The following is a 22674-nucleotide window of genomic DNA, read 5'->3' on the forward strand; positions in this document are numbered from 1 at the left end:
GTCTTGACTAGAGGACTTAAGGTAGTGTAGAATGCACAGGCTCTGCAAATATTAGATGCTTCTTTACAAGAGACTTGAGCAGACCTTAGTGGATGGCAGGAATCCTAGAAGCAATCTATTCTTCTGAGGCGCTATTTCCAGGCGTTCAGAGCATATCTTTCTGAAGGTCACAATGAAGGACAGTTTGCTCCTGACTAACTATCCTAACTTTGTTTGCTAAAGCGTCAACTTACTGTGCTGTTCTCAGATGCTATGTTTATCATGTCTGATTGTCATCCCTCTGAACAATGGCTGTTTATTAGTTCTACGCATCTATCACAGATTTAATTTTTAAAGCTTGCTTCTAGTGTATATCAGAGTTCTCACCATTGCGACAGACACCTGAGAGAAACCATTCCCTGGAGAAGAGATTTCAGAAGAGATTTCTTTTGGCTTTGGGGGCTTCGAACCACGGTCAGCCGTCACCATTGCCTTTAGGTCTGTCCTAAAGCAGAAACATCAGGACCAATGCGCATGTCAAAATGACGTCATGACGCCAGGAAACAGAAAAGCAGCAGGGTGGGCCAGAACCGTGCACACTCCTGCCTTCGATGCCGTCCCTACGCTGCAGTTCCAGTGTTGTTTATTCAATAGACTAACTCATCAGCAGCTTAAGCTGTTAGTTAGGTCTTCGCCCCAGGCTCTGCTCATCTCTGGGACCGTTCTCAGGTACTTTAGTCGTCTAGGCATCTTTCTACTGGTTTTTAGCAAGAATTGTGCTTTTATTTATTTATTTTATGTATGTGAGCACACCGTAGCTGTCCTCAGACATGCCAGAAGAGGGCATCAGATCCCATTGCAGATGGTTCGTGAGCCACCATTGTGGTTGCTGGGAATTGAACTCAAGGACCTCTGGAAGAGCAGTCACTACTCTTAACCACTGGGCCATCTCTCCAGGCCCTAGCTGGGTTGGTTGGTTGTTTCTTTGTTTTAAGATCAACTATAGACCTACAGACTTTTTTTTTCTTTGCCAGATTCTACTCCCTCCCCCATTTGAAGTTCTTTTGGGATTTGAGTCAGTGTTCTATCACTATAATGTTTATTACTAACGAATAATTTTCTGTAGTTAAATGCTCTACAGAAGGTATGGAGAAGATTTCCCTATTCAAGTCTCTTACCTCCCTTATTAGTTTTAGACATACATCCTAAACATAGGGCATTTCTTACCAAGTTTATATTTAGCGTGCTACTGCATGTTTTGTGTTGACAAATGGAATATTCTCTCATACTGAGGCTTATGAATGGCTTCATGTTTAAACAGAAATACTGTCGTTTATTTTCACACCACGTCATCTAAGCCTTCTCACGGTCTCTGACTGGTTTCCGAGTATTTGCACTTTCACAGGTTGGAGCCTCTGCTGGGTGCTGCCGCCTTACCCCAGGGCAGCTTCCTGCAGGCCCCAGGACAGAGCACAGCCACTGCCTTGCCTGGTCATGCAGTCTGCACTTTATCTTTCTCCCCACTTGCTCTTTTTCACCGTAAACCTGAATAAGATTGGCAAACAGCAACTGCTATCTTGCCTTGAAATTTCCTTCACTAAACACATTTAAAGTCTGTTACTTTAAAATTCAGCCTATCTCAAGGTCTCAGGAAACAGGCGAGGAGAATTCCGGGACACATTCTAACCTCCTGAGCCAGGCGCCAGCAGTCTCCATCTCCTCCTGCTGGCCTTCCAAACTCCCACCATAGCCCACTGAGCTATGCTTACAAGTTTCTAGGGGTTTTCCAGCCTAGATTTTCAAACTCTTCCACAGTCTTCCCAAAAACATTCTAAAGACCTAAAAACCACAATAGTCAGGTTTGTCATAACAACGCCATTCCCAGGACCAACTTAATGACAAGCATGAATTACTTGTGTTGTAAATTAGGTGCTCTGCCAGCCTGCCTTTGTGCTTACATATCTCACCACTGCCAAGTGCTGGGCATGTCCACCATGCAACATGGGAGCCTTTTAAAAGGTCCTGGCCAACTAGATCTCTGTGGGCATCTTGTTCGTCCGTTCATTCATTCATTTATTCTGTCTTTCTATCTGTCTGCCTCCCTGGCTGTCTCCCTGACTGTCTGGCTGTCTGGCTGTCTGGTTCATGCCCCCACTCTGAGACAACCTTGTAATCTCTCAACAGATGTCTTGCCAGAAGTCTAGTCTGTGGCATGATCTCTGAGTATCACACCTTGGCCCCAAACCGCCAGGGTAACTTTTGCCCACTTTATCCTAAGAATGTTTGTACTCATGCGTGCCTAGACAGAAGCAATTTAGGGAGACAGTGTTTGTTTGGCTTACAGGTTGAGCGGATACATTTCCATCACAGCATGGAAAGCTTAGTGGGAAAAGCAGCACTAGTCACGCTGGATGGCAGTTGGGAAGCAGAGGGTTAATAGAAGGGCAGGGGCATTTTAAAACCTCCAGCTCCACCTCCAGTGACCCTCTTCCTCCAGGAACCCCCACCTTCTCTGATTATACAACTTTCCAAACAAAGTGACACCATTGGGAACTTCGTGCACTGACAATATGACTGATCCAAGCAATGGTTGAGCGGCAGGATTTTATTGTAGACATGAGCTAGAACACAGCCAGGGGTGTCTCCAGAGCAGAGAGAGAGACAGAGACAGACAGAGAGGAGAGAGAGAGACAGACAGAGACAGAGGAGAGAGACAGAGACAGACAGAGAGGAGAGAGACAGACAGAGACAGAGAAGAGGACTGCACATGACCAGAGAGAAGCAGGAAGGAGAGGAGCAGAAAGACAGAACCCAGAGGAGGGCGAGAGGAACCAGGAGAAAGAATAGCCAAAATAGCAGGGTTGTAAGGAGAGATGGGCAGCATCCAGGAGAGGGCAGTCCCTGAGCTGGGAGAAGGTTAGGATTCAGAGTAGGCCAGAAGAACTGAGAAGAGCCAGGATGCCAGCATAGAGTCTGTAACTGGTACTTGTGATACAGAGAGAGCAAGAGGCCACCATGTGCTTTGATATTCTAATGGGCACCATAGCTTGCCCTTTGACCCTTCTGCCTGGGATAAATGGTTCCTTTGGTGGAGGGGAACCAGCTTCAGGAGTTCCTGAGGATTGCTAACTTTCCCTCTAACTGATAGAATTTGGGGAAGTTTCCTTTAGACCTGACAGGGACCAAATTTTCAAACTCATGAACCAACAGAGAAGAGTTCATGTAGTTGGAATAACATAAAGCACACCCTGTCCAGTGATGGTTAGTGACTGGGATAACAAGGGCAGCTGGTAGAGAGGACTGATACTTGGGGTGAACAGAGAGGAAGCCACTGTTCAGGAGGGGAGGGACTGTGCCCGGCATGTTTAAAAAATTGTCAAAAAGGCTGTGAAGGCTGGTGAGCTATAGATAAAGCAGACGGTCTACAGGAGATGAACTTAGAAGTAATGAAGTCAGCTTATATAGCATCCAATAAGCAACTGTGAAAACTTTGGCTCACATTCTGAATGAGGTGGGAAGGCTAGCATGTTCTGAGAGAAATGTTCCAATTAATCTCTTGTTTGAAAAGAAGATCCAGTTGATGCACAGGATAGTAGCAGTTGCAAGGAGGTCAGTCAGGTAGCCATGGGCACTACCATGCCAAGACATCATGATAGCAGTGCCCCAAGTGATTATGGTGGAGGAAAAAATGACCCATCAACCATATTCCAGTTATTCCAGAGCTAACACCAAGCACTTGAATTACTTATACAAGTACCCAACGCTTGATGATACTACACAGGGTTTCCAAGGTCAGTGAATGACCTTGATCAAGAACAGGTTGCCTACACATCACAGAAACATGGATAAGAAAGCCCTGAACAAGAATATTAATAAACATGCTAATGTGGGTAGGGGATACGCATAAGACCTCAACCTTAGCCAAGAACTGAGAAATGCTGAGATGGGCAGAACATAAATTTCATTATTCAGTACCAAATTGTCAGCTTTGAAAATATGTACACACAATAAACCGACCAAGTGGGTTGTATTTATGTATTTAGGAATATTAATACACATATACACACATGCACACACACATACATGCACACATACATGCACATGAATGTATGTAGCACACCATTCTTTAAAAAAAAAGTAGTTGAAACAAAATCAGTAGGCTCTCTTGTATACTAAAAGAGCAGAGAATGTTAATTTCATGAAGTTTTATTAAGTTTTGTGAATGGAGATTTTCAAATGTTATACAAGTTGAGTGGCCTTTGTCTGAAATGCTTAGGACTGGAATTCTTTCAGCTTTTGGAAAATTTCTGCATTTTTTAATGTTTTCATGTGGCAAGACATCTCAGGGATAGAGTCAGAGTCTAAATACACACGTCATTTATGTTTCATTTCTATCTCAATTTGAATACACAGCCAGAGGGCTGTGACTATGTTTTTAATGCCTATACCTTTGACATAAGGTCTACTTGTGGTATCCTCTTAGTGCTCCAAAAGTTGACAAGTTTGGAACAGTTTGCATGAACAACCTGTAATGTCTTATTCTTTAAGGTCCAAATGGCCAAAATTAAACTTAGGTTGGACATTGTACTTACTGCCTGTACTTGAGCAGCAAAATTCCTTCTTTGCCAAATTCTATACTGAAAATGATTTTAATTTTCCAGTATGCAGAGATGTGTGAAGGTCATAGGCATTCCCTGAGAGATGTTAAGAGGATCTGGTGGATATGAAAATGCAGTGAGTGCATGTGGGTCTCCACAGGTCTGGTGTTTGTGTGGAGACAACAGATGTCGGTCAACAGTGATGACAGAATGGGGTGGGATCTGGAGCAGAAACAGGGAGCAAACCCCACCTAGTCCACTTAGCATGCACACCAGCAGAGTCACCCCCAATCTAGCCCACTTGGGATGCACACCAGCAGAGTCACCCCGAGCTTGAGTTTTAAACACCGCTCTGAGGGAGAATACTACATATGTTCATGGCCAGCTGCTTTCAGGGCCTGACTAACAGAAAATTATGTTGGCTCTACTATTGCTGGGACCAATGTCTAGTTCATTTTTGTTTCTTCATGGCTAGAGAGTGCCTACACCCAACAGGCATTTGTTTGAGTGATGTCAGAGAGACAAATGGCTCTGACATCTTTTGATCCCTTTAAGGGATGAATACTCCAAGTGAAGATTGAAACACCTGGCAGCCAGCCGCATCTGATTTTACATCCACCCCGTTCTGTGATTGTTTGCTATAGAACTCTGACCAAGTTCTCCCAGCCTCCCCATGCCTCAGTTTCTCCAGCTGAAATGTCAAGATGAAAATATCAACCTCCTGGGCTAAGAGAGAGTTTCAACCAAAACAATGCCAGGAAAATACTTAATAGTGGACCACAGTTATTATGTGTTATAATTGCCTTTCCATGACCCTTGCTATTGTGAAACAGATCTCAGATATCATGCCATTTTAATCTGTAATAGTTCAATATGTACCTCTAAAAAGGAACAAAGATAATAAAACACCATGTCACATCAAAAAATACGTTTTTTTCCCCTTAGAAGAATTGTTGGTCTTCTGGAAGCTACAACAGGAAGAATAAACTTAAGTCTGGCCAAGTCAGCAGCTTGGGCAAGTTCTCCAGACACAGGGTTGTGTTGTCATAGACAAGCTGGCTGTCCCTCTGAGGGGTGGCAGGCAGGGAGAAGAGGACAGAGAGTGTGTCTGGAGCAAGGAGAGCAGAAGGCCCCCAATAACTGATTAATGTTCTGTTCACACAAGATGACTTTAAATTTCATTTGCAACAATCCCATACATATTCTTTGGCTGCCACGTTATTGGGAAAATAGATGTGTGAAACTTTCTGAGAGCTTGGGTTCTTGAGAGAATGTAGGTCTCAGATACATTTTGTTCTGCATTTTAGATGTTAAAGACTGAAGCCAGAGAGACAATACTCTGCACTGAGCTGGAGCCCCAGCAAGAATTCAGTTCTTAAAGCATTTCAACTCTCTCCCCTCCTCCTATTTGTTTCAAGGAGTCAGTAACTCAACGGAAACTCCAAACTCACTCCTTACTGCTCAACACGAAATACCCTGAAATCAAGTATTTTCCCTTTCTCCTGGAACTAAAACTGGGAGTCATTTGATTGCTTCAAAATAAGATCCATTGGTGTCGAAGATACTGAATGTCATGTGTGTTCATATCCAGATAATCACCTACCACTTAAAAGGCAGGCCTGGTGAAAAGGTTAAAATCCAGTGAGCACATCAGTAACAAGTGAAGGGTGATACTGGAAAGACTGGAAGACAAGGTACACCCAGGTCATGGGAAGGAAACACTACATTTGCTGTGTGACTCTTCTTCAGGGAGATGACATTCGACATAACCATAACTTTGCTTGGAGAAAAGGAGGGGCTGGATTCAGAAGGCTGGCAGACACAAGGAGGCTGAAAAACATGGAGGTGTCATCACATATTTTCCATACAAGACTACATGGAAAATAGTTTATAGCTATTACAAATAAAATTATAATTCTGTATAAATGTACTTATTCTAAGTAAAATGCATCGTTTATGAACTGCGCAGCACAGCTGTTCTTAAACAGCCTTCCTGCGTATCAGTGCTGCACACTGCCCTGCAGTTCTGAAGGTGGGTTCCCCCAGCTTCCTACAGCTCGTCTGAGCTGATCCTCTGTGGCAAAGGGTAAGAGAAGGCACTTAAAGACACCCTTCAGCTGCCTTATTGGAACCCTTTCTTTCTCAATTAAGACAGAGAGAAAGAGACAGAGGAGACGTGGGAAGAAAGTCACAACCTGACCTTGGGCCAGTACTGTCCACATCCCTGACCCCACAATTAAGCATCTGAAACTTAAGGTTAGTCTCTTGTCTTATTTGCTGCTAGAAACAATGCCTCCTCTATGGTAGGGAATTCATATTTGACAAATATGAAAAAACAAATGGATGAATACGTGAGTGAATGAGTAAATTAATTAATCAACTAATTAACACTATTCAGCAGCAATTGCCAATGGAGCACTTCTACTAAGAAACTGAATGATTAGACCTGTATAGTGACCTCTAGAGTTTTTGATCTTAGCCATTCTGTAAGATGGAGCCTTAGAATTGTTTTGATTTGCATTTCCCTAATGACCAGAGACTTTGAACATTTCTTTAAGTGCTTCTTAACCATTTGTGATTCCTCTATTGAGAATTCTTTTGTTTAGCTCAGTACTCAATTTTTCAGTTGGGTTATTTGGATTGTTGGCATCTAACTTCTTGAGATCTTTGTAAATTCTGAATATTAGCCCTCTGTCAGATGTAGAGTTGGTGAAGATCCTTTCCCAATCTGTCAACTGCCGATTTGTCCTATTGACAAGTGTTCTTAGCCTTACAGAAGAAGCTTTGCAGTTTCACGAGGCCCCATTTATCAATTGTTGCTCTTAGAGCCTGAGCCATTGGTATTCTGTTCAGCAAACTGTCTCCCACTTTCTCTTCTATGAGATTTAGTGTATCCAGTTTGATGTTGAGGTCCTTGATCCACTTGGACTTGAGTTTTGTGCAGGATAATAAATATGGATCTATTTTTATTCTTCTACATGCAGACATCCAGTTAGACCAGCACCATTTGACATGATTAACGGTACTCTGTTATACTTACAGACAAGAGCCTAGCATGGCTGTCCTCTGAGAGGCTCCACCCAGCAACTGACTCAGACATAGACACCCACAGCCACATAGTGGATGGAGCTTGGGGACTCTCGTGGAAGAATAGGAGGAAGGATTGTGGGACAGAAAGGGATAGGAACTCCACAGAAAGACCAACAGAGTCAACTAACCTGGACGCTTGGGGCTCTCAGAGTCTGAACCACTAACCAAAGAACATACATGGGCTGGACCCAGACCTCCTCGCTCATGTGTAGCAGATGTGCACTTTGACCTTCATGTAGGTCCTGAATAAATGGAAGGGAGGGAGGCTATCCCCAAAGCTGTTGCCTGTATGTGGAATATGTTCTACTAGCTAGGCTACCTTGTCTGGCCTCAGTGGGAAGGAAGTAGCTAACCTCACAGACACTTGAAGTGCCAAGGTGGGGGATACCCAGGGGACAGCCACCAGCTCAGAGGAGAAGGAGAGGGGGCACGGGGGAAAAGATTGTAGGATTGTAGAAGGGTAAAGGGAGGGGGAGGGTGAAGGGGAGGATGAGGAGGAAGAGGAGGAGGAGGAGGAAGAGAAGAAGGAGGAGGAGGAAGAGGAGGAGAAGGAGGAGGAGGAGGAGGAGGAGGAAGAGGAGGAAGAAGAAGAAGAAGAAGAAGAAGAAGAAGAAGAAGAAGAAGAAGAAGAAGAAGAAGAAGAAGAAGAAGAAGAAGAAGAAGAAGAAGAAGAAGAAGAAGAAAGCTGTTGTTCTCTAGATAGGTGACCTGCGTATGGGTCCCAGTGCTTGGACCTCTGGACAAGGCAGGAGGCAGAGAGTTTTGACTGCTCATTCCCCCATGCTGTCTCCAGGCGAGTGTCAGGCTATGTGAAGCTACAAGACCTTGCTCCAGGGGTGGGGAAGTACAGTCTGGGGTCTTGGGGACTGCCAGGGAGCCAGCTCGAGGGTCCCCAAGCAAGGGGAGCGGCTGGGTCCCTGGGGAAGAGAGAGTCCTTGGTTCAGCAGGCAGCCTGGCTTGGGGGAAGCCATGGCTGTAACTGCAGAGGCCTCCTGTGGTTGACTAGGTGCTTTAGAGGAACCCTTGTTCCCCATGGTGAGCCCTTCTGAGAAGAGGCAGTCCATGGTTTTAAAGCAGTTATTGTCAAGGTGGAGAGTTGTGGTGAGTGAAAACATACCCCACTTTCCCTGGGTGGGCCTGAGGTTAAATACCTTTTGCAGGGAGGAGTGTCTGGGAAGGAGAGCTTAACTAAGTCCTTCAAGCCTTTAGGTACCTCATTAAAATGGAGCTCTGTCTTGAGGTGAGGTGAGGTGATCTGTGGTCATATCCTCTACCTGTGGAGGGCCTTGGGGGCATTGCCCTTACTGTGACTGATGGCCACAGACCTATGGAGTGGAGAGCTGTGGCCTCGTGTCAGAAGCCTGGTGTCTAAGAGCGTGGCAAACACCTACCATCCCTTGCAGAATTATCTGCTAGGTTTCTGGGGTTTTAAACCTAGCTCAACCGGAAACCAGGCTGCCTTTAAGGGTCCCATGGGATGGCGTGGCCAGGAGTGGGGCAGTGAGCCGGATGTAAGGTGAATAAGGTAAAGAAACAAACAAACAAAAAACCCTCTGACTATGTTGTGCTTGTATGAGTAAGTTTTAGTGCCTCTAAAAACACAGGAGAAATTCCTTGAAAGAGCAATGTAGTGACTCTTTGACGAAGAGCACATGAGCTGGTTCAGTCTGGTTTCATAGGAGCTATTAAACAGATTTGATGCAGCTCAGATTGAAGGTCTTCCAGAGTCAGTTTCCAGACATCATTTGATTTGGCAACTTTGAAGAACTTCCTTGAGTCAATTGCTTAAAATTGGGGGTGAGAGTGGGAAAAAAGAGGCATTTATTGAGAGGGGCTCCCGATAAATGTGGAAGAAGAAGGAAAGCCCAGCAGTATAGCAGGGAGCCCTATGGGGAGTCAGGAGGATTGGGGAGCCAAGGCACACAAACCAGAAAGACTACTTGGAAAGACTACAACTCTTGGAACAGCTGCCAGGTGTGGCTGGGGCACCTACAACTGCCAAGTGCATTACTCTGCATCCTCCTGGTCCCCATAGGCAGTCCTGCCTCTTAGAGCCAAATTCCGTCAAGATTCATTCACTTACCTTGCATAATCCTTGTCCTACCACCCTGAGGCTTTGTCAGATAAACACTATCAAACTGTCAGATAAACACCTCTCTCTCCAAATATGTATATAATATATATACATATATATAATATAAATATTTATGGAATTCCTATTCTCTAATGGTAAAATAATGTAATAAGATAAATTTAAGGAAACATTTGCCATTGGTGGAGCCCAGGAAGTGACGTTCCCCTTGTGGATTTTTATAGTTCCTCTTCTCAGCAGCCTCCTCAGTGAGAGCCACGCTGGTTGCTCGCAGCCATGATGCCTAAGCACTGCTTTCTATGCCTCCTCATCGTGCTCTTGACCAGTGCAACAGGTAAGCCCTTAGCTTCCTTTGAATTGGCCAGTTTTGAGTCTGATCACGACCGGGATTAGGATGGCTTGGATGATGTTCTGGACTTTATAAGGTCACTAAATAGACATGGGGCCAGTTGCTCCCTGCATCCTGACTGGATAATTTCATGATTACCTGAATGAGTGTTTAGGACAGAGGAACTACTTTCATGGCAGAAAACAATTCATATTCCCTATCTATCTATCTATCTATCTATCTATCTATCTATCATCTATCTGTCTGTCTGTCCATCCGTCCATCCGTCCATTGGTCCATCCATCCATCCATCCATCCATCCATCCATCCATCCATCCATCTGTCTATCTATCTATCTATCTATCTATCTATCTATCTATCTATCTATCTTCTCCTCCCCCTCCTCCTCCTAATCCTCCTCTTCCCTCTTCCTCCCCTTCCTCCTTTCTCTTGATATCATCAACTGATTATAAGGCCGAGACACAAGGCCCTAAAGCACATAGTCAGAACCTGGGTTTCACCTGACGTTTGTTATCTAGAAAACCAGGCATTTTATGTAATATCCTATAATGAGAATTGTTTCCTCTGTAGATTGAAGATTGTAGCTCATTGAGGAGACTGAGTTAATGTATATGCTGAGTACTTTAAAGCAGCCTCCCACACAGAACACATGCCATAAACAAATATTGACAGAGAATTCCTCAAGGACATTTTATCAAAGTTCACATTGTAGAACAGCCCCTGAGGTCCCAAGTCAATAGATAGGGACCTCTCACTTAAGTGGCTTAAGTAAGTCCCTACAACCTTGGAGTCATTCTACAACTCGACATAAATGCAACCCCGGCCTCTGACAGGAATATGTGAACTTGAGTAAGCTATGCCTCTTGTCCTTGGTAGTAAGAACTTATTTAGCAGGAATTCAAGGGCTAGCAAAATGAGCCTGCTTTTGTACACAGAAATGTACCTTACCGCTCCTGTAAACTTGGGCATGACCTGTTCTTTTTTGAGCCTGTATTCACACCTGGAAATACAGTGATAAAAACTATCTCTCTTATGTAGGTGTCTGGGGATAAATCAAAAGAATGGGCATAAGAGCTTCTGATGCATATTTCTATCTGATCACTATTCAATAAATGTCAAGACAGAAGTAGATGAAGGAGGGAGAAGCTTACTGTTATTGTATTACTATTATCATTATCATTATTATTATTATTATGCCTCCCCCATGGACTCCTCTCACCCAGGACTTCATATTCAGCTTCCAGTAGCAAGAAGAAGGATGTTGAGTCAGCTTGGGCTTAAAATCAACTTTAACACTTTCTCTTGTGAAGGCCCTTTCACCTGTCCAAGGCTTGGTCTCTAGACCCTAAGAAGAAGATGGTGGCAGAATGTTTATCATGGAGGAGCTGGGCAAATTCAATGAGCAGATGATGGGAGAAATCCCTCAGTGCTTAGTGCACTGTGAGTCATTGCTGGGGACAGTGGTAACAGTGAAGATGTCAGAAAAATCAAAGTGGAGAGCCCAAAGAGGGCAAGTGCCAACCACCTTCAGGCTGGCAGTTCAACTCTGGGTGGGGCTTCAAGAAACTGTGCCTTCTGTCTCCTGAAAGTGTTTATATTCTAAGATGGATTAGCAGGTATGACTTGATGACTCTTTTCAAGTCCATACCACCATTCATGCCTTGCAGGAGGCCTTCAAAATACATACAAAAAATGTTACCACCATTAAGTCAGTAAGAAGAAATATCCAAGGGAACTGTATCAGAAACTTAGGACTTTGAAATAAAATGTTAAAGGGGTCTTGCCTTCACGAGATTAAGTGCAGGTAAAGCTAGGCCACCCATACTATATGATTTGAAGAAGAAAACACAAATATTCCTGCCAAAAATTGTCTTTCCTTCTCCTGTCTATGATTTCACACCCCACCAGAGCCCACAGCAGGTCTTAAGTAATTCTCCACTACTGTAGGTTAGTGCCTCTGAAAATCTCCACAGGTAATGGGTCTTTCCTCGTAGTCATTACATACAATTGTTATGTGGGAATAAACTAAGGACTATATTCTTTCCATGAGTTTTAATTCCTCTACCCACTGGGATGTGTAGAGATGGGCATCATTGCCACTTTTTCCTAGTATAAAACACGTATCATTCTACGATTTTACCTTAGACTACGGTTTAGCTCAGTGGCAGAGATCTTTCCCTGGGTTGATTCACTAGAACTAAAGAGAGAGGGGAGGAGGACTTTGACCATGCATCAAAGTCATCATATTGAAGAGTCAACAATGTTGATTTCTAACCATACCACCACTGGCTTTACTTAGAGCAACTTCCCCCAGGAATTCCTAATGTAGAGATTTCATGAAAACCTTCTGCTCCCAACAGCAATGCTCACAGTAATGTCCACTGGTTGTTCTTGCCACCTTAGAAATGCAGCCAGCTCATGTATCTCTGAAGCCCCAGAAGGTCCAATTTCAGTCCAGAAATTTCCACAACATTTTGCACTGGCAACCAGGGAGCTCCCTCACCAGCAACGACAGCCTCTACTTTGTGCAGTACAAGATGTAAGTAGATCTGTTGGTAGAAGGGGCCACAGGGTGATACTTTCTGGGTTGCGATGGAGTATGAGGTGCTGAACACCTCTGGATTTTGCTTTGTTTGGTTTTTAGAGAAGTTTCAGGGGTGTCGAGAGACGCAGAGGTGGGGACAGAAGGTTGTCCTGTGATATGACACAAGGGTATGATGTCACAAGGGTATGATACAGTCTAGGGAGCTTCTCAGTATGCCAAATGAGTGTTGGCAGCCACTTGCTTAACCCTGTACAAACACTCAGTAAGCCCAGGCCACTAGTGGTTAAACTTGAGGCAAACATAGAAATATGCAAAATATATTTTTAATTGGTAAGTTATGGTTAGGACTGGTTCACTATACAGAAAGTTCTTTAGAAGTATTAATGACTTCTATAAGCATGTGCACACACTAGAACATGCTGTTGCATGTTCTTCTCATGAGGTCTGTAAACTCCTTTTATTCGATCAATGCCAAAACTCAGGTGTAATGAACTCTTTCCTTTGTCAAGGCTGGGAAATAATCAGCCTTGGTTGGAAAATGGCAGGTTTTCTATTTATACACCCCCTAGTATTTTGAGACTCTTCTTCCACTAAATAGTTTGAGAACTTGGATGACCAAAAGACAAGAGTGATTGATTATAGCTTTGAGCCAGAATAACACTCTTACTTCATAAATCCATCCACGGCCCTTCAGTTATAGTGGCGGGGGAACGTAAATCCTTGCTCAGATTCCTCTGTGAATTAATTCAGAAAAGAATGTCCCAGAAGTTTGCTCTTCCTTAATTTCCTCTGTAAAATGTATCATTCTTTTCTGTGAACGTTTCTGTTTCCAAGCTAGGTTTGTATCTAGCTGGAGAAGCTTGTGGTGTGTAGGAATGGAAACTGATTCTCTCTTCATTTGTTGCCTGCAGGCAATATAAATGGGTCCAAAATGAGCCTGTCTGTGGCCATAGCAATAAGTGGATTTGAAACTGTTGGACCACGAAACTAAGATTAAGCTTGAAGACTCTGTAGAACTTTAATCTGTAATTCTTTTTTTTTAATTTTCTATATTCTTTGTTTACATTCTAAAAGCTTTCCCCTTTCCCAGTCCCCCCCTCCTCACCCCCATATATCCCATAAGTCCTCTTCTCTCCATCCATTCTCCTTTCTTCCCCCTCCCTTTTCTCTGTCCTGGTACTCCCCTACAATGCTGGATCAAGCCTTTCCAGGATTAGGGCCCTCTTCTTCCTTCTTCATGGGAATCATTTGATATGCTAATTGTATCTTCAGTATTCAGAGCTTCGGGGCTAATTAATATCCACTTATCAATGATTGCATTCCATGTGTATTCTTTTGTAATTGTGTTACCTCACTTAGGATGATATTTTCTAGTTCCATCCATTTGCCTAAAAAAATTCATGAATTCATTGTTTTTAATTGCTGAATATAATCGGTAATTCTTTAAGAGAGTTCCCACATCTGCTTAAAATTCAGACCTCAGAGTGTCTGTAACAATCCCTGTGTCTATAGTATTTTCAACGGTTGCGTGTATAACCTTGAGAACGTTCACTTGTTTGTGCGCAGTTTCTGTGGCTCATAGCTAATTAGCATCTGCATAATTTTGAATACAACAAATACAAAATCTTTAAGAAAAGGAAAATCAGCCAGAACAGATGCGTTTTCCCTAGCAAAGACTCAGCAACTTGTGCTGCATTTGTGATGTGGCTTCCATTTTAATTCTAACACCATGAAGGTGCTGTTACTATATAGACTATAGAGGATAGGGACCAGCAATATGGCTCATTACATGGCTACAAAGTAAGTCCTCCAAACAGGAATCTTCCTCCTCAGACTTCTTCTTGCTGCCCCCCATGATTTGTGAGCGGTAGGAAGGTAAGGTATGTCTTCCCGTTGGCTGTTGTACCATCCTATGGGCTCAGGTTGGCCTTTTGCTTTATGCCAGTATTTGCAGTGTTTTCCTTCTTGGTCCTTAGTACCTCTCAGTACAGCTTCTATTCCCAATAAAGTGCTGAGCCATGTGTGGTCATTGGATAAACATCACCTGAGATGGCCCGTGATAGTAACTTCTCAGAATCGGCCTTATAACTCAACAGTGAGCTGATAAAAAGTGCAGGGGGGGGGGGGGGGGATCACAGAGTTGAGCCCTCAGAAGTTGTAAGAATATGGATGGCGAATACTTAAAACAGAAGCTGCTCCACACACCAGAAGAAACACTATTGCATATTAAGGGAAATAAACCCTTGTGTTAGTCAGGCAGAAGTTTTTCAAACTAAAGCTTATCTTCCAGCAAGCTAATAGCTTGGTTAACGTGAAGGAACTTTTATATATTCTTGAAGATAGCATAAATTTTTCAATCTATAGAAAATTAACACACTGGAAAAACTGGAGTCCTCAGATGGACGAGAAGAGACTCACATCGCTGTGTTTTCCCATCCTCAGATATGGACAGAGACAGTGGAAGGATAAAATTGACTGCTGGGGGACCACAGCGCTCTTCTGTGACCTGACCAATGAGACCTTAAACCCCTACGAACCGTACTATGGGAGGGTGATGATGACTCGCGCTGGAAGCCACTCTGCCTGGACCAGGACACCCCGCTTCACTCCGTGGTGGGAAAGTGAGTTCCAGTGAGCTACTTGCCTTTTTCCCTTCTGCCTTTGAACAACCTCTAGATGGTCAGCCAGGTCACCTGCTGTGCGGAGACATGTGCTCTCATCTTACTAGATGCTATCCTCAGGACTACACCAGGAACTCGATTTTATTATTTGACCTTGAAATTCTAGGGCAAAGGTTTAGCCAGAGCTCTAGGACCCAGCTTACATGTAACCTTCTCAAACAATTGACCCCAATAAACTCAGAAGCAACAATTTCTATCATTACCCCAAAAGCTTTCTCACGTCACGTAACCTCTCCTCTTTTTTTGTAACCTCTCCTTCTTATTTAGTCACTATAAACAGTACTTTCTTTTACCAAAATTTATAAAAAAAAATTTCTTAGTTCCAAGTACTAATACTGTATGTCCAGTGGTCATTTATGAAACCTTGCCATGGTCTGAAGAGATGCAATGTTCAGTTTGATTTAAACTTAGTGACGTATATCCAAAATGCTAGATGCAGTGGAACTCAGAAGAAAGGTTATTTATTTATTTATTTAGGAAACTTTTAAATTAAGAGATGAGCAGGAGAATTTAAAAACCTGTCTGTGCTCTATAGCTTTTTGGGGGCAGAGGGGAACAATTTGAAACTTGAGCCCGAGGCACTCCATAGACAAGTCTCTAACTGATGTAAAGGATTCTGCAGGCTAAGCTGGATTGTACTAATCAGGGTATTTGTGAGACATTTGTTACATTTAAGCCTAGAAATGGGATAAAGCTCAAATATTCAAAGTCTGATCCATTAGACCCATCAGACAAGAACGGCCAAAAAAACACTGTCTCAGAGGAGTGGTGGAGAACTTGTCTGTCCTACTTAAATGGAATGCTGTTAACATGCATTTCTGTTATTTCTGTATTACCCTTCCTGCAAAAGAGAAAGCCTTGGGGAGTGTTCTTTCAATACTGTATGAGAGGAGAGCCTCACAGATATGAGAGGAGAAAGCCAGTGTCTACAGCCGTTAAGTCGGGCTACTATTTGAAGCGCTTGGAAGGAGCCCCACCCACTCCTCTGATTTCTACCATCCAACTTGGCCATCCAACCAGCTCCTGAGGTTGCGCAAACATCACGTTTTGAAAAACATGTTTCTAGAGTCTGAGGACAGGATGTTCCTAGGACCTCGAGTGAAAGCTAATGAACCACCTGTATGCGCCGGCACTCCCCAGACCTGCTCTGAGATGCACCATGTCACAGCTCCTTAAGGTCTGACTTCTGATTTCTATCTAGAAAACAAAGCCACGAGTTAAGAAAATCACTAGGTGGAAGGTGTCATCCTGTGCTCGGTAGGATTTCAATGGACCAGATTTTTTTTTGTATTAAAATATATACATGGACTTTGTGCATAGGCTATGTCATATGAAAAGTCACCTTGCCTCTGCTATAAACTGATGGCATGACAACTCCATGGCATGGCTAAGGGGAAGACTTTTATTGCAAGTATGAGAAAGTGAGTGTCCAGAGGCATCTGAAAGAGTCCAGAGCAGGTAGGGAGAAAGAAGCAGATTGAACATGGCCAGCAAACTGGACCTGACCACGGAAGAAGCAGGAGGGGGCGGGGAGATAAAAACTAGCAGGGGCAAAAGAAGAATGACTAGATGAGTAGCTTGGGGGGAAGAAAGAGTGTGAGCTGGAAAAGCTTGGGGTGAGGGAGGCAAGAAGGGGCGAGGTGCCAGCATGACCCTCGGAATGTGTAGCAGGGACTTGGTCAGAGGAGCCTGAGGCTGGCCTGGGTCATGGAGGGCTAATGACATCCCAGGTAGCCATTTGTCAATGATGCCTTTTGGAATTTGGAGAAGTCGAGTTTCCTTTGGACCTGATACCTCCTTTGATCACATGGGAAATATTTGCAAGGTACTTAGGACAACTTTTTTCCGGTCCACGGGGAATAGAGAAAGCAGAGCAAGCAGGCAGCTCTATTTTTTTTTACTTTGTTGAATTTAAGCTGTGTGGAGCTACCCACACCAAATGGCTGAACAGATCCAGTACGCAGGGCTAAGGATGCCTTCTGTTAAAGACATGAATCAATGAATCATTTGCATATACTGCCATAGGCATTGATAAATTTGGAAAAGCATATTGAGTGAAAGGTGCTGTTTTATGAGATTAGACATTAAGGCTATTTCACCAAAAGAATTTTAGAAGATTTGTAACAAATAGACAAAGAAACAGGAAGAGATTGGCTCTCTGTTAAATTCACTAACACCATATGGAGATGATGTTTTCAGGGCAGGAGTGGCTTGTCTGGGAATCTAGCCCATGTAGAACATGAAAGACTCAGCAAAAACATGACAGGTTGACAGGGGAGGAGGCAGGGAGTAGCTGGCTTAGTTATGTCAAGAGGTATTTCTGAGTCTATATACCTTCTGACAAGAGGTTAAAAACACTGGTGTCTAAAATCAGGAATAACATTAAACAATAAAAATCTAAGATGATGAATTGAGACTTTCAAAAAAAAAAAAACATGCTCTGCTTGCTCGGGGTTGTGAAGCTCCTTCTGCAATCACTGCTTGGGCCACAAAAAACAAATACTATGTAAACATTATATCTAGTCAGGAAAATGCACAATAGTATTTTGTAAACAAGTCCGAACAAAAGAAAGGGTGTTTAGAGATGCCAGATATGATAATAATGGGTTTTTTTTGTCTAGAAAAAGGTTAAACACATAACATAATGTCCTACAAAACTAAAGATGACTGTTCTCCACATCTCCACATGATGGTGAGAAAGAGAGCTCTCCAGTTATCAGAATTTGGAGCATGAAATGCACAACAGAGATTAAACCCCAAAGCTCTTGGAGGGGTGAAGTATAAATACAGGAAAATTCCTTCTTCAAGCAATAAGATAAAAATTTAAGATTTCTGAAAACTCAGTTTTCTTTGGTTCTAATTAAGTAGCTAGGCCAGGAGGGTTGTATTAAAATTTTGCCTCTTCCAAACAGAAGCTTGAAGAGAAAAACATCACAAATATGGTGAACTTACAAAATATCAAGTCTCTGGAATACAAATTGTGGTTTCAAGCACAGATCAGATACAACTAAAGAATAAACTCATAGATTGAAGAAACAGGTCTAAAAAATATTTTATCATGAAAGAAAAAAAACATACAGAGATCGTATCCATGTGGATAGAATATGTGTGTGTATATCTATTTATTTACAATAGATTTCAAGAATTATAAAAGATGTAAATCTATGAAGTGAAAATTACAATGAATATTAAGTAAGAAAATTCTCCACTGCAAAATTTAGTGAATCTAGAATCAATTAAAACGTTACTCTCTTTATTAATAATAACCTAGCTATTGGCAACAATATACATGAACCAAATACTCTCTTTCAATCCACCAATGTTCATAACATACAACATAATAGTGTTGAATTAACTTAATAGCTACAAGTCTTTGGATGGTTTTAAAGCTGTTTTGAAAATTTATTTCTTTAAGGAGCTAAATAAAATCTTCCTTGTTCTAAGATCTGTCTCCAAATAACTCTTATACTTAATTTTATAACAAAATCATCATCGTGTTGACAAAATCATTGATAGAAACTCTCTCAATATTGAAATAGAACAATATCAGTCTTTTAAAAACAGAAGAAAAAATGTCTTTGTAATGATTTTTGCAACATTTCTCACCGCTACAGTGATTTATCACAATGTGTATTGTCAATTTATAGCATTAAGTTGTTTTGAATGCTTTATTAAAATTCCTTTTTCTTTCTCCAGCAAAACTAGATCCTCCAGCCGTGACTGTTACCCGAGTTAATACATCTTTGTGGGTGCTTCTCCGTCCTCCAGAATTGCCATATAGAAATCAAAATGGAAAAAACACAACCCTGGAAAATTACTATGACTTGGTATACCGAGTTTTCATAATCAACAATTCACTAGAGAAGGTGAGTTCAGATGAATGGACTCCTGGGTTCTTTATTTACGTAACTAACAGTTTAATTGTATCACATGACTGGACTGAGCTGTCTCTTTGTTGTCATGTCTTTTATTCTTCTGTCTTCACTGGCAAGCAAGTGCCTGTATCACTGTCAGAATGTGTGTGTGCATGCATTCCCGTGTGTAGTGTGTGTATAGTACATACATACCCTTTCCAATATTCACTCAACTCCCTTAGACTTCTCCACACATCAAAAAGTTAGTATTAATCTGCCTGCCGTTAATGTTTATGTGTATTGGCTTCACACCCCCTATTTTTTTCACATAATTTGAAGTCACATTGTTTTGTAGACTTGCTCTGGTTGTTTATACAGGAAATTCTGCTGCCAGCACCTTTATATAGGTAAACAGAATGTTTCCTTTATGTATCCATCTTTATCAGGGTACATTAGTTGGAAGGAAAAAAAAAAACCCAAACATTCAAACTGGTTCAAATACAAAGGAGAGGGCTAGTTCAACAAGAGGCAAGAAGCTGTCCATGACACCCAGAAACAGGAAACAGGTGTTGCCAGACTTGGGGCTCTGCGGACTTCCTCCTTGTCTTCACTGTAACCTTACAAGTCCATGCCATTTTCTTCCTCAGAGCTCAAATTACTAGAAAATGAGATTCTGGCCACAGCTCCATCCATCCATCCTTAGCCTCACAGGACACATCCTGTGGTCTGATTACTCACCACGTGGCTTCATCCAGTTACAACCCAGGCCAGGGCTTTGGGGAAGGAGGTTTTCCTTGAAGATTTACCATTATCACACAGAACTCACTTGCGGATTTGAATTACTCACTGGAAACCATTTATCCTCTGATTTCTCCCCTTGTGTGTAGGGGCAGAAAGCCCATGAAGGAACTCAGAGAGCTGTTGAAATTAAAGGTCTGACACCTCATTCCAGTTACTGCGTAGTGGCTGAAATGCGACAACTCACGTTCGACAGAAGAAGCCCGCGAAGCAAGGAGAGCTGTGTGCAGATTCCTCCCTGAACTGGTCTGAGGCGCTGAAGCTAGGAGCGTGTTGGGAATGGGACGACTTGTGCCTGGAGCTGTTTACTATACTTCTGTTTTGATTATCTTAGAGCAATATCTACCCACACCTTTCAAGGATTTCTTAATCAGTACTTTCATTTCTGGTAATTTCAGTTATAAAGTAAAGTTGAACAGATTCAAAAATAGAATTTAAAGATGATATAAAGATGTACATATTGCGGGTGATGTACAACTTTAATCCCAGGATTGAGATCTGACTTTGGAGCCAGCCTGGTCTATATAAAGATATCCAGGTTAGCCAGGGCCACACAGTGAGACCTTGCCTCAATAAAAATAAGATGTTAATTAAAAATGTTCTATACAAAAACAGAAGCTTATTTGGATATTGCGACCCTAACGATAATCTTTTTCTTCTGCTAAAACCCCCAAATAAGAATCAAATAATAATAGGCATTTAATAAATGTTGCAATAAGTTTTAAAGCATTATAACAGAAAATTCTGCAACAGTAATTTTTCACACTCTATTAAACCTTTTGCTTTGCCAGAGATACACTGATTTAATATTTTGTGTGAACAAGTATATTTCTGTACATTTCTATTTTATATGAACATGTTTTCTTTTTTTATTTCTTATGGGGGATTTCTACTTAGTGAACTAACACTTCAAAAATAATCTCTTGTGGCTCTGAATTGTTCTCTAGAATAAGATTTTTCAACAAGAGCATGCAAATATAGAAGGAAATATGAATAATACAATTTCCCCTCACTTAACACATAATCTTAGTAACATTACCCTTTCTGGTTTTGGTTTTAATATTGCCTTAGAATTTAACCTATGTAGTCGAAATGGAGCATATATTTTTCATTAGCGAAGACAGAAGAAACATATAAGCCACACTGATAACTCAGCCATTCAGGCAAAGGGGCCTCTCTCTGTTAGCAGAATGAGAGTTGGGCTGGGGGCGTTGGAGTCCCTATGGGAAACTTGGCTTGAAGCCAAAAGGCACACAGTGGATGCTTAAACTGTTTCTGGGATTATAAGGAAAATCACAACCCTGTGAACTACATTGCCTCTCCTGAGCAACAATCAGGCGGCATAAGGTTCAGAAAGTGAACAACTTTGCTAACTCTGTCTGTAGCTCTTGAACTGAGACGATTGGCTACTGAAAAGTCATTAGGAGAAAACATTTGTCATCTTCGTGGAAGATGCTCCAAAATACAACTCCGAAGAGAACAGTCAGTGCGTCCGTCTGCCTACTTCTTTTTTAGTGATAAATGGTCACAGACCATTAAGAACATGGGAGATGTTCTTAATGTTAAGAACCATTAAGAATATGGGAGACTGTGAAAAGCAAGAGCTAGGGCATTGTCCTGGTTGTCTGCCTTCAATCTTACTTTTGAATGATTCAATTTCTATTTCTTTTGTGGCTTAGCATCTGCTTGGGGATTCTTTGGAATTTTGATTGTTTGTTTCCTGTTATGTACTTTGGGAAGGATAACTCTTCTTTGGGAATCAGGACCATGTATGGTACCAGCATTTAGGTTGTGAGACTCCGTAGTCTAAAGCCTCATAATACAAAAGGCAATTGCTGGCATGTGAATGTTGGCAGGTAACAGGGTTAGCTTCGGTTTTGTGTGCTCCGGGATTTCCTTTATGCACGAGCGCAGCTGTGCTCACACAAATGTAAAATGCTTTGAAAGACATTACGATTTTCATGTTCTTGATCATGTTAGTGCTTCAATAAATCTTAATTTGTACTTTACACATTGGAGTAGTTGTTATTTGATGTGAGTCTGTCTGATGAACTCCTACATATGCATGTGGGGCTCACAGGGGTTCTGTTGTGCGACTGAAGTAGATGTGTCTTCTGTCCTGCATCAGAAATTGGATTGTACCCACGACTGATAATCATGGAACTGACTGTTTTTAATTGATTCAGGCATTGGTTCACTACACACGTCCATCCTTCATCTGAGCAGGATGCCCAGGACACCTGAATGACACCCTCAGAGTCCAGCTCACTTTCGCTGTCCCTGATTGTCATTCTCTCAGAGGAAACCTCTGAGACCAATGTCACCATAACACATAGCATTAAGAAGTACAGGGACTTCAACAAAGGAAGACTGTCAAAGCAAGAAAAATCTCTTAGGGCCAGAGGAGAAGTTCACATCATCATAGACGATATGATTGAAATGGGTAATTTTGAAGTGTGCCCCACTCTCTGGAATAGATGAACTTCCAGTCAGTAACATATATGGAAGGTTAACACAATGAGTCCAAACATAAAAGAATGTATATATGATAGTTGTACTTTTTGTTTAAGTTCCACAGATGACTACATTGTACAGGGCTAACAGTTAAAGGTTTGGTTGAGCCTCTCCTTCTAGAAACATTATAAGAAAACAATGGAGGGATCTGAAAAAGTGATCTTCATCCACACA

The 22674-nt window shown here is 42.1% G+C and overlaps 1 protein-coding gene across 1 annotated transcript; it reads left to right on the forward strand.

Moving 5' to 3' along the window:
• The first annotated feature begins 9984 nt into the window (after nucleotides 1-9984).
• On the forward strand, nucleotides 9985-21995 carry Il22ra2 (interleukin 22 receptor subunit alpha 2). The gene is made up of 5 exons (XM_052169939.1): nucleotides 9985-10093; nucleotides 12512-12647; nucleotides 15096-15274; nucleotides 19031-19200; nucleotides 20076-21995. Exons 1-5 carry the CDS (start codon nucleotides 10036-10038, stop codon nucleotides 20226-20228), a joined length of 696 nt encoding a protein of 231 aa, XP_052025899.1. The 5' UTR covers nucleotides 9985-10035; the 3' UTR covers nucleotides 20229-21995.
• The last annotated feature ends 679 nt before the right edge of the window (nucleotides 21996-22674 follow it).

Source organism: Apodemus sylvaticus, chromosome 23 (assembly GCF_947179515.1).
Source record: "Apodemus sylvaticus chromosome 23, mApoSyl1.1, whole genome shotgun sequence".
Lineage (NCBI taxonomy): Eukaryota > Metazoa > Chordata > Mammalia > Rodentia > Muridae > Apodemus > Apodemus sylvaticus.